The 18,721-nt window shown below is 46.2% G+C and overlaps 1 protein-coding gene across 1 annotated transcript in view; it reads right to left on the bottom strand.

The window, feature by feature from the left end:
• The window catches only part of LOC142499000 (SLAM family member 9-like), a 70,877-nt gene that overhangs the window by 31,269 nt on the left and 20,887 nt on the right, over positions 1 to 18,721 (bottom strand). Inside the window, exons 2-3 of the mRNA XM_075607737.1 lie at positions 12,033 to 12,356; positions 5,281 to 5,541 (exon numbers count right to left, since the gene is read on the bottom strand). Coding sequence (XP_075463852.1) covers positions 5,281 to 5,541; positions 12,033 to 12,356 — 585 coding nt within the window. The remainder of the gene's footprint in view (positions 1 to 5,280; positions 5,542 to 12,032; positions 12,357 to 18,721) is intronic.

Below are 18,721 nucleotides of genomic sequence, written 5' to 3'. Positions count from 1 at the left end.
TGTATATGTATATGTGCAGTGTTCGACAAACCTATACATTTGCACGCCCCGGGCGAGTGGATTTAACATCGTGGCGAGCTACTATTGGCCCAGGCATCACACGTTTGGTACTAGGTGGCGAGTAGATTTTTTTGTTGGGCGAGTAGATTTTTTGGTGATTTGTCGACCACGTGACCCTACGCGTTTCTTCTGATGCAATGGATTTCATCCGGATTTCATCAGCATCAGCTGTGGGGCTGGTTACCATCATAGGCGCTGTCAGAATATATATATTCAATATATATATGTATATATATATATATATATATATATATATATCTGTACCGTGTTAGCGGAGCTTAATAATCAAAAATGAATAGACGATACTATTCTTTGACGAAATATATATATTACATTTACATATATATATTACATATACATACACACTGTATATATATATATATATATATATATATACACATACACACTGTATATATATATATATATATATATACAGTGTGTATGTATATGTAATATATATATGTAATATATATATTTCGTCAAAGAATAGTATCGTCTATTCATTTTTGATTATTAAGCTCCGCTAACACGGTACAGATACATATATATATATACATATATATATTGAATATATATATTCTGACAGCGCCTATGATGGTAACCAGCCCCACAGCTGATGCTGATGAAATCCGGATGAAATCCATTGCATCAGAAGAAACGCGTAGGGTCACGTGGTCTTACTGAGCTACGGTGGTGGAGTAGCACATATGCCAATTGCCAGCAAGGGGAAGTTATTCCCTGAGTCGCACGCATTATGCAACACTAACTGAACTTGCTAGGAACCACAGGCTGCTCTTTTGGGTTGCCGGAGGGACGATCTACCGAGTGACACCAGCAGCATTGAGGTCTGATGTGACGGAGCAAGCGGTCGGCGAGCAGGCTACATGTTGGCGCATGGGTTTACCCATACAATGCTTTATTTGCATTGACAAATTGTTAGTGTGCATTTGTCTTGTTCATTGATATTAAAACTTTTTATGGGATTTTACACATGGATCGGGCATTTAGTGAGTAGGTGTGTGTGTGTGTGTGTGTGTGTGTGTGTGTGTGTGTGTGTGTGTGTGTGTTATTTAGTGACTGGGTGGGTGTGTGGGTTTATTTAGTGAGTGAGTTTATTTAGTGACTGTGTTTCTTTAGTGACTATTTGGGTGATATATTTCGTGTCCTTATGTTATTTAGTGACTGGGTGGGTGGGTGGGTGTGTTATTTAGTGACTTTTATTTAGTGACTGGGTGGGTGGGTTATTTAGTGACTGGGTGGGTGGGTTATTTATTGACCTTTTATTTTGTGACTTTATTTAGTGACTTTATTTAGTGACTATTATTTAGTGACTGTGTGGGTGGGTGGGTTATTTAGTGACTGGGTGGGTTATTTAGTGAGTGGGTGGGTGGGTTATTTAGTGACTGGGTGGGTTATTTAGTGACTGTGTTTTATTTAGTGACTGTGTGTGTTTATTTAGTGACGGGTGGGTGGGTGATTTATTTAGTGACTGGGTGGGTGGGTGAGTGGGTTATTTAGTGACTGGGTGGGTGGGTGTCTTATTTAGTGACTGGGTGGGTGGGTGTGTTATTTAGTGACTGGGTGGGTGGGTGTGTTATTTAGTGACTTTATTTAGTGACTTTATGTAGTGACTTTATGTGGTGGGTGGGTTATTTAGTGACTGGGTGGGTGGGTTATTTAGTGACTGAGTGACTGGGTGGGTGGGTTATTTAGTGACTGGGTGGGTTATTTATTGACTGTGTGGGTGGGTGTGTTATTTAGTGGGTGTGTGGGTTATTTAGTGACTGGGTGGGTTATTTATTGACTGTGTGGGTGGGTGTGTGGGTTATTTATTGACTATGGGTGGATGGGTTATTTAGTGACTGGGTGGGTTATTTAGTGACTGGGTGGGTGGGTGGGTTATGTAGTGACTGGGTGGGTGGGTTATTTAGTGACTGGGTGGGTGGGTTATTTAGTGGGTGGGTTTATTTAGTGACTTTATTTATTGACTGTGTGTTTATTTAGTGACTGGGTGGGTGTGTGTGTTATTTAGTGACTGGGTGGGTGGGTTATTTAGTGACTTGGGTTATTTAGTGACTTTATTTAGTGACTGGGTTGGTTATTTAGTGACTGGGTTTTATTTAGTGACACTTTATTTAGTGACTTTTATTTAGTGACTGGGTGGGTGGGTTATTTAGTGACTTATTTTGTGACTTTATTTAGTGACACTTTATTTAGTGACTGGGTGGGTTATTTAGTGACTTTATTTAGTGACTGGGTGGGTTATTTAGTGACTGGGTGGGTGGGTTATTTAGTGACTGGGTGGGTAGGTTATTTAGTGACTGGGTGGGTGGGTTATTCAGTGACATCTCCCCCTATCCCCGCCCCCCGCAGCCCCCATACCTCAGGTGGAGGCCTTAAGATAGCGGGCGGGCAGGCCTGCATTTCCCCCCTGCATCTTACCCCCTGCATCTTACCCCCCCGCAGCGGCATGAAGCTAGTTTCAGGCCGGCATCACACCCCCTCCCTCCCCCCCCCACATGCGGCGGCTTTGGGGGCATGAAGATAGCGGGCGGCACGCCATTCCCTCCAACCCCCCCATACCTCACGTGGCGGCTTGAAGATAGCGGGCGGCACGCCATTCCCTCCCTCCCCCCCCCCCATACCTCACGTGGCGGCTTGAAGATAGCGGGCGGCACACCATTCCCTCCCTCCCCCCCCCCCCATACCTCACGTGGCGGCTTGAAGATAGCGGGCGGCACGCCATTCCCTCCCTCCCCCCCCCCCATACCTCACGCGGCGGCCGTAGTGGAATATTTGGGGAGGTGGGTGGGAGTCACGTGGTGAGGTGTCCCCGCCGCGGTCGCCACTGCCCTGCTCCTCCCGCTGGCAGGTCCCGCAGTGCACGGCCAGGCAGGTTTGCAGGCTGTGAGGAGGGTGGATGGAGGCGGTAGGGCTGCTGCGTCGCCCCTGAGGGTTGTGAGGTGATGGGAGCGGCGGCAGCGCTAAACCCCCCACCCGCGCAGCCAAGCAGCATTAAGGGGGAGGGGAGGTGAGTTGCGGGTGAGGGGGGGTGATGATGGAGGGGGGGGGGAGGTGAGGTTTGGGTGAGGGGGGGGCTGGCCTCGGGGGTGAGGAAGAGGTGTGTGTGTGTGTGTGTGTGTGTGTGTGTGTGTGTGTGTGTGTGTGTGTGTGTGTGTGTGTGTGTTTGGACCTTTGGCCCGTCACTCCGCCTCAGGCCAATGAGAGGTGTGCGGGGGCGGGCGGGCCAAGGGACCAATGAGATTGCCGCTAGGGACAGGGAACACACCAGGGAAACATACATACATACAATGCTTTCAGAAATATATAGTAAGATATATATATATATTTTTAAATATATGTATATTCTGTATTTATTAATTTCCTGGCTTGCTCAGCCTGTTGGTGAGAGCGTCTCAATTCTCTGCAGATCTGTGTGTCAGTAACAGAGACCTGGCAGGGTTTGCATGACAGTCTTGTGCCAATCCCTCCATCAGTAAGATAGTTATTACATCTATTCTCACAAGTACCCACAGACGTTGTTGGTCTGGGAAATTATTAACTTCCTAGCCCTGGGATCATTGTAGATGCTGTGACAGAGTCACTGCCTCTGTATGCTGGAGTGTAGTGCAGTATGTGTGCTTTCCAGCATGCAAGCAGTTAAGCTCTTCTGGAGAGGCTAGCTGCAGGTGCAGTTAGTTAAAGCTGCAGTTCAGTCTTTTTTTTTTATTTACTTTTTTACTTCAATAGTTTCATGTGGGCAATCTCAAATTACCTAAAAAACGGCATAGCTGCCGGTCAATTCGTTCTCCATCTATTGATCGGCAAAGTTTGGCGACATCTTTAAATATGGGGAATGTAAATCGTTGCTATAGGAACAGGCATGCTTGTTAAAATAGAATACAAGAAAATTGGTCTTTCAAAGTTGTTTTTTTACTACAGAACTGATTTATTAAAAAAAAACACACTATTGCCTGAACTGCAGCTTTAAGACAGAACTCTTAAGAACGTTTAAGTTTCTTAAAAGGCAGGCAGGAAGCTGCCACAGATGGACTTTTACCCAACCAGGAGGATACTGGTTGGTCTGGACCCTAGGCCAGCAGGGAGCAGGGTCTTGGGACCATCTGGGAATCACACCCAGGAAACAGAATCATTATGGGCGTGAACAAACCGCAGGATGGGGCCCTGCTCCAAGGAACCGACGTTCGAGACTTATTGAGGAAGCGGAGCTTTGACATGTCCAGAGGGATTTCCTGAACTTGCTTGGGACAGAGTTCCCCATCTAAAGTTAAGGACGTTATATCTTATTCCAGACAATAGAGTATTGTTTAAATCTGGAAGTAGGTGAGCTATCCAGGTGGTTAGCAAGGGATGTGATGTATAGTCGGTCTCCCAAGGGGAGTAGGTTTTGGTTTCATGGTTTTGTTTTAATTAAAGGGACAGTGTGCCTCTTATTCTGTTATTATTGTGGAGAATAAACCACTGGAGTTAAAGCCTAAACCACTGTCTAAAACTCTTACTGACCTCACCTGCCACAATGCTTATTGGACCTAATAATAATGATAATATTTGTTTCTTATATAGTGCTATAATATACACAGCGGCACAGCTGTATATAGAATTTTCAGGTACAATGAATCTCTGCCCCAAAGAGATCACAATCTATATTTTGGTGGCTGAGCCAGAGGGCTATATTTACAAAACAGTGCAAGTGACTAGGCCATAATGTGTCTTAATCCATAGCCCAAAGTGACAATGTACCCAGCGTTGGCTCTGTAATGTAACTGATACAATGGAAGTTCAGATAAAGGTGCACCCCTCAGGGACCCTTCCTCAACACTCTAATGGCTGATATTAACTATCCAAAAACGTAGTTCCATATCAAACACTTCAACATTTAAAGGGTCCTCCATTCATGTTTCTGACGATCAGCAACCAATAGTGATCCAAATGTGAGATTAATACATGAAAAGGGGAAAGTGTCTGTACTAGTCGAATGTGAAAGTTTACATTTATAATTAATTTGTTAAGGTTTATGTTAAAAGGGTTCTTTATTTTTTCTTAAGTCAGAAATATAACGCAGACTGTTGGAAAATAAGATCCAAAGATCTTTGCATAATTTCATTTATTGTGACTGTACTGTGCCCAGAAGTGTTGGGTGACATAATGGGAGAGGGAATGTAAAGCAGAAATATATTAAACAGAGACTTCTAAAATTACCTTCCTCCTCGCAGTATTTCCACGGAATGACGGTTCTAGATGTGTAACTGACTGGGTTCCGGGCAGTACAGGTGTAGTTGCGGTGTGTATCCGGGTTATATACATGAAGAGTGTGATTCGTCACGTTTATTTCACGACTGTTGGAGTCGTACCAAGTGCGCGTCACATCTGGTCCGCTTACTGTACAGGTCAAAGTGACGTTACAGGTCACGCTGCCGGTGACTTGGTGATGGATGTTGATATCTTCAGATGATAACTTTTCTGCGTGGGATAATTATATGGTATCAAAGTGGTTTAATGCCCATTATAATACAGAAAACAAACAAACCGTATATTCCAGTGTACTTTAATAATTCACCATTTGCATAGCAGGGTGTGATAAACGTCAAAGTTATTTTAGATGCTTATATAGTGCGTAGAAAAGAGGAGCAACGTTTCTTTAAGGTTACCATGATTAGATACAAATGTGTAATATAGAGAAAACCAATAACAACCCCCAGGGTGATGGTTACAAATAGCCAATGAGAGTCCTAGAAAGCCGGCGTTTGTGGCACCATTTTGCACAAAGGACATTCTATGAAGAAGCAGCGGCTAACTTCTGCGTCAGCGCAAGATAAGATGGCCGCCACTGTGACAACGGGGCAAGTATGGAAACTCCCAAAAACATAAATGATTAATAGTTACATTAGACGGAGGCCCAAATAAATAAAATATTGCGGAAATAAAGAAAATAATTAATGTGTCCTCATAGTACATGATGTGTAGCTATTGTTTCCAATAACATTGGTAATGTGTTACACAAAGCGTGAGCTGAGAAGACAAACACAGACCCAGATACACAAAGCCCCGTTGGGCTATTCGCCCAACGTGAACCTAAATAAACGCTGGGTTAATAGTAACGCCTATCCACTAAAGGGAATAACCCAACGTTAACCCAGTTTTTTTTCCTTTTAAATAACTTAAAGTTACATTTCAGCCTGCAGTGCTAATGCAATTTATCTCTCTCACTCTCTCCCCCTCATTGGAATATGATACAAACGTATGTAACTATTGAAAATTTATGTTTTTGGGACTCTTTTTCATACTTGCCCCATTGTCACAGCGGCGGCCATCTTCTCTCGTGCGGACGCAGAGGTTGGCTGCTGCTTCTTCATAGACTGACCTTCGTGCCAAAAGGTGCCACAAACGCCGGCTTTCTAGGACTCTCATTGGTTGTTTTTAACTGTCACACTGGTGGTGGGTGTTTGTTTGAGCACTGAAGGAGGAAATGAACCGGCAAACAGGAACCTCAGATCCCAATCACATAATGCAATGTTCCAAAAAAGAACAGGCAGGAAACAGCTGATCACGTCTCAGGAGTACTCCCGGAGCGCAGCTTCCAACGCAATGACGCACTCTTCGCGTTTCGTCAGTTACTCAACGGACTTCGTCAGGAGATATGAGTAACTGACGAAATGCGTAGAGTGCGTCATTGCGTTGGAAGCTGCGCTCCGGGAGTACTCCTGAGACGTGATCAGCTGTTTCCTGCCTGTTCTTTTTTGGAACATTGTATTATGTGATTGGGATCTGAGGTTCCCATTTTCCCGTTAATTTCCTCCTTCAGCGCTGAAAGTACGGTGGCTCATTTACCCCGGTCGTGCTGGGAAATACACCCGCAGAACATCGTGGACGTGCTCTCCCTGACATGCACACCTTGAAGCCGACCGGTAGGTACTCCCTTTAGCATTTGCATATATCCTGGCTTTCACTGCTCACAGATACGAGGCGTCCAGCTGACAGGCGCGCTATTAGCGGTTTCAACCGATCAGCAATACATCTGGGCTTATTATCGTGAATGTGCGCCACCCATCTACTTACTGGAACTCATTTTATATTGCTTCTATTTGGAGTTTAAAGTTCTTCACCTATTTTACCAAAGGAGGATTTATATGGCATATTAATATACGGGACTCATTACAGACTGATCTTACCTCCGGATTAACCCCTTACTTGCTGCAGCATCCTCCGCTATTCCTTATTATTCCTTTGTATTTATTGTTCATGTGCATTTTATTCATTTACATATAGTTACATAGTTACATAGTAGATGAGGTTGAAAAAAGACGTACGTCCATCAAGTTCAACCTATGCTAAATTTAGACAACAGATACTTTATTCTATATCTATACTTACTTATTGATCCAGAGGAAGGCAAACAAAAAACCCCATTAAGGGGAAAAATTAATTCCTTCCTGGCTCCAAGAATTGGCAATCGGATTAATCCCTGGATCAACATCCTTCCCATGTATACTTATTTGGTATATCCCTTTCCCATCTAAAAAGATGTCCAACCTTTTTTTGAATAAATCTATTGTATCTGCCATCACAGTCTCCATGGGTAATGAATTTCACATTTTAACTGCCCTTACTGTAAAGAACCCTTTCGTTTGTTGCTGGTGAAATTTCCTTTCCTCCAACCTTAAGGGATGGCCCCCGAGTCCTTTGTACTGCCCATGGGATGAATAGTTCTTTTGAAAGCTCCTTGTATTGTCCCTGAATATATTTGTATAGTTATCATATCCCCTCTTAGACGCCTCTTTTCTAATGTAAATAAATCTAATTTAGCTAGCCTCTCCTCATAAGTTAGAATGTCCATCCCCTTTATTAATTTGGTGGCTCTTCTCTGCACTCTCTAGTTCCATAATGTCTTTTCTTAGGATTGGTGCCCAAAATTGTACTCCATATTCAAGGTGTGGTCTTACTAATGCTTTGTAAAGGGGCATAATTATGTTTACTTCCCTTCCATCCATTGCCTCTTTAATGCAAGATAAGATCTTGTTTGCCTTTGAAAGCTACTGCATGACATTGGGCACTATTGCTAAGCCTGCTGTCTACAAGCACTCCTAAACCCTTCTCCATCAAGGATTCCCCCAATATATCTCCATTTAATTTGTAAGTCGCTTTTTATTCTTGTATCCCAAATGCATAACCTTACATTTATCTGTATTAAACCTAATCTGCCATTTACCTGCCCACGTTTCCAGTCTCTCCAAGTCCTTCTGTAGAGAAATTACATCCTGCTCTGATTCTATTACCTTATACAATTTAGTATCATCAGCAAAGATGGAGACTTTGCTCTCGATCCCAACCTCAAGGTCATTAATAAACAAGTTAAAAAGCAGGGGTCCCAGTACCGATCCCTGAGGTACTCCACTCACGACTTTAGCCCAACCTGAAAAAGTTCCATTTATGACAACCATCTGTTGTCTGTCCTTTAACCAGTTTCAATCCAGGTGCATATATTATTACTGAGTCCAATTTTCTTTATTTTGTACACCAACCTCTTGTGTGAAACCGTATCAAAAGCCTTTACAAAATCTAAGTAGACCACTGCATTACCCTGGTCTAAATTCCTACTTACCTCCTCAAATAAACAAATAAGGTTAGTTTGGCATGATCTATCCTTCATAAATCGATGCTGACTATTACTAATAATTTTGTTTTCCATTAGATATTCCTGAATATTATCCCGTATTAAACCTTCAAGTAGTTTCCCTACTATTGAAGTCAGGCTTACAGGTCTGTAATTTCCCGGTTGTGATCTAGCTCCCTATTGTCATTTAGGATTGTCATTTCCACTTTCAGTTCTGTTTTATCATTTACTGATTCTTTATTAAATTGTTACTATATTATATTTATCTCAGGAATGTGCGCTCACAGTTTTTTGTATCTATATATCTATATATCTCTATATATATATGCACAGTGTGTGTGTGTGTGTGTGTGTGTGTGTGTGTGTGTGTGTGTGTGTGTGTGTGTGTATGTATGTATGTATGTATATATATATATATATATATATATATATATATATACAGCTAAACCCCGTTATAACGCGGGTCTCGGGGTCCACCCCGAGACCACCGCGTTACTAACGGGGTCGCGGAAAAAAAAAATGGCCGCCGCTTTAGCGCATATTCATCCCGCGGGACAGGAGATGGGAGCGGGCATGTCCCTCCGCTCCCCGCTTCCCCCTGTCACCGCGGGACAGGCCGCGGGGCAGGAGATGGGAGCGGGGATGTCCCTCCTGTCCCCGCTTCCCCCTGTCACCGCGGGACAGGCCGCGGGGCAGGAGATGGGAGCGGGGATGTCCCTCCTGTCCCCGCTTCCCCCTGTCACCGCGGGACAGGCCGCGGGGCAGGAGATGGGAGCGGGGATGTCCCTCAGGTCGCCTCTTACCTCAGATCCCTCCACGTGCCCGGTGCTCCCGCTGCCTGCATGGAGGTGGTAGCGGGGGGTTTCTTCTCCCCACCGCTGTCCCCGGTGCTCCCGCTGCCTGCGCGGGAGGAGGGGGGGGAGCGGGTGGTGGTGCTGGTCGCCTGCATAAGTGTGCTGCTTTGGAGACAGGTAAGCAGTCTCCGGAAGACCGCTAACCCCCCCCCCCCCGCGCCCCCCGCCGCAGCACAGGGCCCTCGCGTGTGTGTAAGTGTCTGTGAGTGTGTGTAAGTGTCTGAGTGTGTGTGTAAGTAAGTGTAAGAGTCGGAGCGGGAGGTGGGAGGTTTGACAGGGAGGGGGGGCGTGGCTTGAGCGGAGGGACCCGCTACTCTCCCCCCCCCCTCCCTCCACGGACTGCAGGAGGGAGCTGCTACTCTCCCCCCCCCCTCCCTGCACGGGCTGCAGGAGGGACCCGCTACTCTCCCCCCCCTCCCCGGACTGCAGGAGGGAGCTGCTACTCTCCCCCCCCCCTCCCCGGACTGCAGGAGGGAGCTGCTACTCTCCCCCCACTCCCTCCACTGGCTGCAGGAGGGACCCGCTACTCTCCCCCCCCCCTCCCTCCACGGACTGCAGGAGGGAGCTGCTACTCTCCCCCCCCCTCCCTCCACGGGCTGCAGGAGGGACCCGCTACTCTCCCCCCCCCCCTCCCCAGACTGCAGGAAGGAGCTGCTACTCTTCCCCCCCCTCCCCGGACTGCAGGAGGGAGCTGCTACTGTGTGCAGTGTGAGCAATGAGGAGTGTGTGTACAGTGTGTGTGCAGTGTGTCAGTGTGTGCAGTGTGAGCAATGAGCAGTGTGTGTGCAGTGTGTCAGTGTGTGCAGTGTGAGCAATGAGCAGTGTGTGTGCAGTGTGTGTGCAGTGTATCAGTGTGTGCAGTGTGAGCAATGAGCAGTGTGTGTGCAGTGTGTCAGTGTGTGCAGTGTGTGTGCAGTGTGTGTGTGCAGTGTGTCAGTGTGTGCAGTGTGAGCAATGAGGAGTGTGTGTGCAGTGTACAATGTGTGTGCAGTGTGTCAGTGTGTGCAGTGTGAGCAATGAGCAGTGTGTGTGCAGTGTGCAGTGTGTGTGCAGTGTGTCAGTGTGTGCAGTGTGAGCAATGAGCAGTGTGTGTGCAGTGTGTGTGCAGTGTGTGTGCAGTGTGTCAGTGTGTGCAGTGTGAGCAATGAGGAGTGTGTGTATAGTGTACAGTGTGTGTGCAGTGTGTCAGTGTGTGCAGTGTGAGCAATGAGCAGTGTGTGTGCAGTGTGCAGTGTGTGTGCAGTGTGTCAGTGTGTGCAGTGTGAGCAATGAGCAGTGTGTGTGCAGTGTGTGTGCAGTGTGGCAGTGTGAGCAATGAGCAGTGTGTGTGCAGTGAGTGTGTGCAGTGTGTGCAGTGTGCAAAAAAAACCCAGCAGTTTAAATTCAGTTACAAGCGTGGTTTTCGAAAAAGTGCCAGCCCCCGAGCGCGAAACGTACGTCGGGATGACGTCATCGCGTTGACGTCGGAGGTCACGGGTGAGATTGTTCCGGTTATCGGGGAGAGAGAGGGTGTATACTTGAGGTGGTGGTGGAGATAATGCTACCACGCTTGTAACTGAATTTAAACTGCTGGTACACCATTGTGGTGCGCTGTGATTATTGCGGTTCTATACAATGTACTATTGTTACACCCTTTTACCTAACTAGGGAGGAGGCTATCGAGGGGGACCCCTATATGCTTGATATTTGACATGTACATTGGTGTGCAATATCCTAGATACAGACGTGTGTGATACACAACACAACTGCCCCCCCTATGTACGACACCTACCTCCTACCCTACCCCCCGTTCCGATTTCGGTCACTATCAGGAGGGTTCATTTGATGTATTAACCATTGAAGTGTACAGTATTTTCCCTCCTGTTATCACCCACACCTTGTGTTTTAAATGTTTTTATGCCTACTGATTATGCGTCGTTGTGATATATAATTAATAAAACTTTATTGTTTTGCCTATATCAGGCTTTTATTGGTAACCGTCCACCCACAGAGCTGGGTGCGATTACTTTTGGTACCCCCTACAGCTTTTTTGGTTATATATCAGGAAGCACTATACTCCTATAAATACTCCATAATAGCCTGGTTGTGCAGTGTTAAAAGGGATCTGTGGGAGACTTTCTATGACTTCTTGTTTACTTGCTATGCCAGTACCATTCCTTTGCACCGGCTATCTCTTATGGGCTACTATTGGTGAGCGGTCTACCATTAGTTATATTTATACAAATGGTTTTAGTTATAGTTTCACGTTCTCGGTGCATTGTGGGTCATGTGCAGTCTCCGAGCTGCAAAACTGCGACTAAAGTCGTGCAAATTATAGCCCCATATTCTCCAAAAACACAATCCCAGGGAAAATAATAGAGTTTGTGTTCTGTGTTTTCTTGTGCTGTTGCAGCTGAGAGATGTTGATATATGACCCCATTGGTATCAGATTTTCCCACAGTGTTTGTGCTCCTATTTGATGTATAGATTGAGTTAAAATTACTTACTGTATACTCTGAGATCATACAACTGTGTACATTCATTTTCCTCTTTCTCACTGCGTATATCTGCCGTGTAGGTTCCTTGGTCTTCGCTGGTTAGATGAGTAATGTGTAAAGAAGCATTAGGCCAGCTATACAGTCTCTCTTTGTACAGACGATCTCTAATATCAACAGATACATCTGGTTTTGTTGTAGCAATGTGCTTTAAACTTTTACTCTGAACCCAAGAGATGTCTTTGATTGCCGTCTGATCCACTTGGAGAGTAACATCTCCTCCCTCTCTACCAACAACATGTCTTATATCTCCACAGGTTACATCACATAAAATACCTAGAAAATAATGTAAAAGAAAAAAAAAGTTTTAAAAGAGGGGGATTCATTTATTAAAAAAAGATACGATTTACCCTTTTTAAAGCATTTTACAAAGCAAGTTTATATAACCATCAAAATGTAAATGTTATAGTGAGTACCTGTGGTTATAGCTTTAATACACTAACTTTATATTGTAATGTCTTTAGGGAATGCTTTATTTGTGCACTTGTTGCATTATACACAATGGAGTATATACGAGCAGCACAATTACTATTACCAAAATGTACTAATGGCATAGGTAGGCTAAGAGTACAGAAAACACTTGGTTGACAAACACTTCCCCCATTTGAGGTCCAGAAGAAATACATAATTTGCTTAATTTACAAAGAAACCAAAACAGGCAAATATTTGCTTTAAAAAGGCAGTTTAAGTGGCACTTAAAAAAAATAATATATATTTTGTTTACGCTATATATAGGCCTCGACAAATGTGGTCGCCCGGGGGCCACTGCATTTTATCTGTTGGTGAGGTGGTGCGGCGGGTTATTGCGGCGGCGTGGTGCTGAGTCTACCGGCATTTTCAGCATTACAAATGGCTGTGCGGCGTCAAATGACAGCCCGTTGCCATGCCAACGTGACGTCTCAACGTCAAGGAGATCAGGAGGCAGCCTTGAACAAATCCTGAACTGCATTCAGGAGTGCGAAGGTCCCGTGCCATGGAGAATGGAAGCTGACGCGACCTGAGCCAGGCTTGCGCATGTGCTGGCCTGCTCGGCGACGCACGGCATGTGCAGGATCCCAGAAGTAGACCGCAACAGTGATCAGCCGCCTGGACCACACCGAACTCTGCTGCACAGGTGGGCCCCCTCCCTTCTCAGCAGTCAGAGAGACACCCACCCACCCAGACACCCACCCAGAAACCCATACCCACCCAGACAAGCATACCCACCCAGACACCCACCAACCCAGTCACCAACCCACCCAGTCACCCACTGTAACGCCTGTATGCCCGCAGACCTGGCCAGTCCCCAGTACTGAGGTGGGTAAGGGTATAACACGCACCCACAGCAGTGAGGGCGTGCCCGGAGTGTGGTAGTAGCGTTGCCGGGCCTGGTGAATAAGGGTTAACGTTATACTTGCTGAGTGCCAGAGGTCGGAGAGTAATGTCCTAGTGCCACAGTTCAGGGGTTGTAGAGAGCAGCGTAGTGATGTCCGAAAACCAGGGTTCAAGGGCAGTAGAAGGCAGCCTGCAACCGACGGGGGGCGGAGCCAGAGCGTGGAGGCGGCAGGTAACTAGAGCGGGAGCGCGCGCCTCCTGTAACACTGTTATGCGCGCGCACCGCAGCGTGGGGGACGTCCAGCGGAGGAGGTGCTCGGCACGGGAGATAGAGGGGAAGGAGGAACCAGGTAGGGAAAAGGCAGGAATGATGGAGGCACGCGAGGGGCGCATGTACATCGCTAGGGGACCCGCGATTGGGAGGGCGCGCGCTCGGTAAGGGAACCGCGTGCGCAGAGCGTGAGCCTGGGCGTGTGGACCGTGCCGTGGAGGAACGGCTCAGGGAAGGAGATAGAGATTGGGGACGTAGGGGAGCTGGACAGCTAGCCTCTGGGGTGACGGGGACATGCTGGGAACTGCGAGTCCCCCGATCCGTTACACCCACCCAGTCAACCACCCACCCACCTAGTCAGTCACCCACCCACTCAGTCACCCACTGACACTCGCACACGGTCACTCGCACACGGTCACTCACATTCACACACTGTCAATCACACAGAGACTCACAAACAAACACGAGGAATTCAGTTAGTATAAATATAGAAGTGCAAATAGCTAATAGCAAATGGTGTGTGCCGTGCACGTGCATTCTAAGTGAAACTTATTTCTTTTTTGTGACTGAAATTGTGTTATGATTTTTAATTTAAAAACCGCACCATCAGCCGGCCCGCCCCCCCCACCATTTCACACCTCTCGAGCCCCATCTCTTCCCCCCCTCTTCCCATGTATTTCTCTCCTTCCGTCTCACCCCCTCACTCTCCCGCCTCTCATGTATTTCTCTCCCCTGCGTCTCACTCTTACTCCCTATTTTCCTCACTCAACCCCTCTCCTGTCCCTTTGTCAATTACCCCACGCTCACTCATTCCCTCCCCCCACAAGATATATACTGTACCAAAAAACTTCCCATCCCCAATGCAAAAAAACTTCCCACCCCCAAATATATACAAAAAAATCCCCACACCCCAAATGCATACAAAAAACCCACCTACCCAATACATAGAAGAAAAAAATACATATAACCACACACACACACACACACACACACACACACACACACACACACACACACACACACACACACACACACACACACCCTCCCAAATACATAGAAAAAATACCCCAACCCATATAACAATTCCCCCAAGCCCCCAATACATATAAAAATTCCCCCAAGACCCCCAATACATATAAAAGTTCCCCCAATACATATAAAAATTCCCCCAAGCCCCGCAATACATATAAAAATTCCCCCAAGCCCCCAATACATATAAAAACTCCTCTAAGCCCCCAACCCATATAAAAATTCCTCTACGCCCCCAACCCATATAAAAATTCCTCTAAGCCCCCAACCCATATAAAAATTCCTCTAAGCCCCCAACCCATATAAAAATTCCCCCAATACATATAAAAATACCCCCAAGCACCCCAATACTTTTCTCTCTCTGATTTCTCCATTTCTATCTCGCTTCTCCCCTTCTCCACCTCTTCGTTTCTGCAGAAACCTGCACTCTATTAACCTACCAGCCTTTGAGTCCACTTTACGCTCCTCCCTCTCCTCAGCTGTGCTACAGACCCTGACAACCTGGTCAGGAACTAAAACTCTGCTTTATCCTCCTCTCTTGATCTACATGCCCCGCTTTCGCTCTGCCGTCCTCGCCCTTCCAACGCCAGACCCTGCTAAATTCCCACACGCGCATGCTGCGTTCCTGCACTCGCTCCTCTGAATGCCTCTGGAGGAAATCTCACACTCGCAGACTTCCTTCACTACAAATTTATACTATCCTGTTTCAACTCTGCCCTCTCCCAAGCTAAACAAACCTACTTTTCTTCACTAATCAACACGCACAAGTCTAACCCACACCGACTCTTCTGTCTTTGACGCTCTACTCAAATCACCCTCAGCTGCCTCTTCTTCCTCCATCGCACCTCAGGACTTTGCTGACTATTTTAAGGAAAAGGTGGAATCCATACGTCAGACTATCCCCTCTTTTTCCTCCTTCCATCCTACACCGCTTCCTAACTCTCCTACTGCCTTCCTTGACTCTTTTTCCACTATCTCAGAGGAGGCTGTGTCACTGTTGATCTCCTCTTCTCCTCTACCACTTGCTCTCTTGACCCCATTCCCTCCCATCTCCTAAAATCGCTTGGTCCTTGTAACAGGGACTTGTCCCTGTTAAGAAACTAGCCTCTGATCCAGCAGTGTGCTGGTTAATTGCACACCAGCAATTAACCAACTCCACCTGCCTAATCAGAGCTCTGTGAAATAGTGTCATGTGAGACACAGCTAGTCCACAACTGGGCTGACCTGGGGAACAAACAGATGTCTTGAGCTGCAAAGAGAAGTAAAACGATGAACGGAGCACACAAGCCAAAAGGAGCAGGAAGGACCCAAAGTCAAAAATAAATAAAAGGGTACTTTAATGTGTCATGAGACCCACCCGATGAAGTGGTCTTGGCTATACCACATTTTGTCTTTCCTGGCATTGGAGCGCTTTTACCAATTTCTCTATCTCTATTGAGCTGCAAAGAGACTGCAGGCTGACAGCAAGACAAAGGGGACAAGATTTCTAAACTTGGATCCTAATATTGCTATAGCACACAGGGTGCAGACCCAGGAGAGCAGAGAGTCCTTCCCCTACAGCTACAAGATACAGATAAGACTTTCTTATGGGACTGTTATATATCTGTATATATCTATATATATATTTGGGCTGGTAATTAGCTTAGCTAACCACCCAGTTAGAGAGGACTGGACTACATGTGTAGATATTCTCCGAAGTGGAGTAGGTTTTCTTTTGCTTATTTTGAATGTTTTGCTGTGTTAAAGGGACAGGCGCAATAAAGCCTAATTTAAGTTTCACTTTAAACGGTCTCCATTTCGTACCTCTGCTTACGTCTCTTACAGTCCTACTATAATCCCTAAGCTCACACACATTTTTAACTCCTCCCTCTACTTTGGTACTTTTCCATTCTCCCTCAAGCATGCAACAGTTATACCATTACTCAAAAACGGCAAGCTTGACCTTACCTGTCTTTCTAACTATCGACTTGTCTCCCTCCTGCCTTTTGCCTCTAAACTCCTTGAACGTATTGTATTCTCTCGCTTGCCTATTCTCTCCTAGACCCTTTACAATCTGGCTTCTGCACTCCTCACTCCACTAAAACAGCCCTCACTAAAATAACTGATGACCTCCATGCTGCCAAAGACAGAGGTCATTACACTCTGCTCATATTACTCGACCTCTCTGTAGCATTTGACACCGTGTACCACCCTCTTCTCCTTCACATTCTACATACTCTTGGTATTCGGAACAAAGCTCTATACTGGTTCTCCTCTTACCTCTCCCATCGTACTTTCAGTGTCTCTTCTGCTAACACCTCCTCCTCTATTGATCTCTCTGTGGGGGTACCCCAGGGTTCTCTCCTGGGACCTCTTCTCTTTACTCTATACACACTCTCTCTAGGTGACCTGATAACATCTCTTGCATTTAAATATCACCTCTATGATGACGACACACAAATTAACTTTACAACCCCGACCTTACACCTGCTGTACAAACCAAAGTTTTTGAATGTCTCTCTGCGATATCATTCTGAATGGCCCTCCGCCGATATAAACTTAACATGGCAAAAACATTGCTTATTCTGAGGCCAGAGTCACGTGTGGTATGAATAGCCCAGATAGCTTCAACTCATTCCTGTTACAAGCATAACAAGTACTTTGTCTTTTCTTCACTTTATTGGGGAAAGCATAGATTCACAAAGGCACTTGTGGAAGATGGTGTTGTGAGAGAATGTCTCTATAGTGAATGTGCTTGATAGTAGGGAAAGGTGAAAAGGATAAGGCCTTACCAGTAGAGAGGTAACCAAACGTACTCACTCAGCCAATGTTGGAAGTAAAAGGAAGTGTGAGGGAATTCTGGGTAGCAGGAATAGTCTTGGGACAGACTATCTGGAAACAAACAAGAGGGGAGAGCAGAATAGCCCATTCTGAGAAGAATCTCAGAGGTTGCTGTAGCAACTCACTGGCTACCTGCTCACAGGCAGAAAGGGCAACATATTGATACATCACACAGGCACGGTGTGTGTATGTGGAACAAATGCATGCAGCTGAACTTAAGGAGCTGACAAGCAGAAGGGGGGTCAGGCAGAAATGTGATTCTTTTTCCATGATACTCCCCATCTGGTATCTGGAGATACCACTATATAACTGAAATATGTGGAACATATGTGCAATGCATAACAAAGATAACATCACATTCTCAAACAATGCAAGAGTCCATGTCCACATAGCGATGTGATACCGGCCGGTATCACTGGTTTCAAAGTCCCTTGGCCAAGGTTCTTTGGCAAAGGATGCAGGGTGGATGCACAGCTCCATGTTAGCTGGTTGCACCACAATGTCTTTGTGTAAAAGTCTCTGGCACTGTTTTCTTTTAGCTTTGTGAGAGAACAGTCCTTTTGTCTCTGTAGTTTTACCTACAGAGTGCATCCCCTCGTAGGCATGCCAGTCGTGTTAGCCTGTCACTCTATCACCTGGCGTTTGGCAGGAGGAGATGGCTTTTGGCTCCTTGTGGAAGCGGAACAACACTCCTGGAAGACTGGTTGTCGGGTCTAGTCCAGTAAAGAGGGCGTCGTTCAGGGAGACTCTCTGGAGCTGAGCGCTGGGGCTGAACACTACCCGGATTTGATCGGGTTCCTGAGGGTGGTAGACCCCAGATGACTGGAGGTACCAGCATTCTTCACCTTCCTTCATTAGAGGTGCTGGCTTTGCGTGGCCGGTAAGGAATATCTTCTGGATGAAGACTACAAAGTTGTTTTTGGTCTCCGGTTTCCTTTGTTAGTCGCAGCGGTGCGAAGTGAACCTAGAGATGGCATGTTCTGCATTGTTGGGGAGGCGCCTTCTTGGTGAACGGAATGGTAGCGGGTTCACCCAACTGCCCGGTCCGTCTTTAACAAGCTCCTTGACAGTTAACCTCAGGAATCCTCTATCTTCCATCGATGGTTTTTGCTTGTCGTCGTCCCTTGTGGTCTGGAACGCTGTGCACCCTAAGTCATCGGTGCATTCCTCTTGCACGAGAACGTCTCCACGTATTTTGGCGATACGC

Source organism: Ascaphus truei, chromosome 7 (assembly GCF_040206685.1).
Source record: "Ascaphus truei isolate aAscTru1 chromosome 7, aAscTru1.hap1, whole genome shotgun sequence".
Lineage (NCBI taxonomy): Eukaryota > Metazoa > Chordata > Amphibia > Anura > Ascaphidae > Ascaphus > Ascaphus truei.
This window is presented reverse-complemented; position numbering and strand designations above follow the sequence as displayed.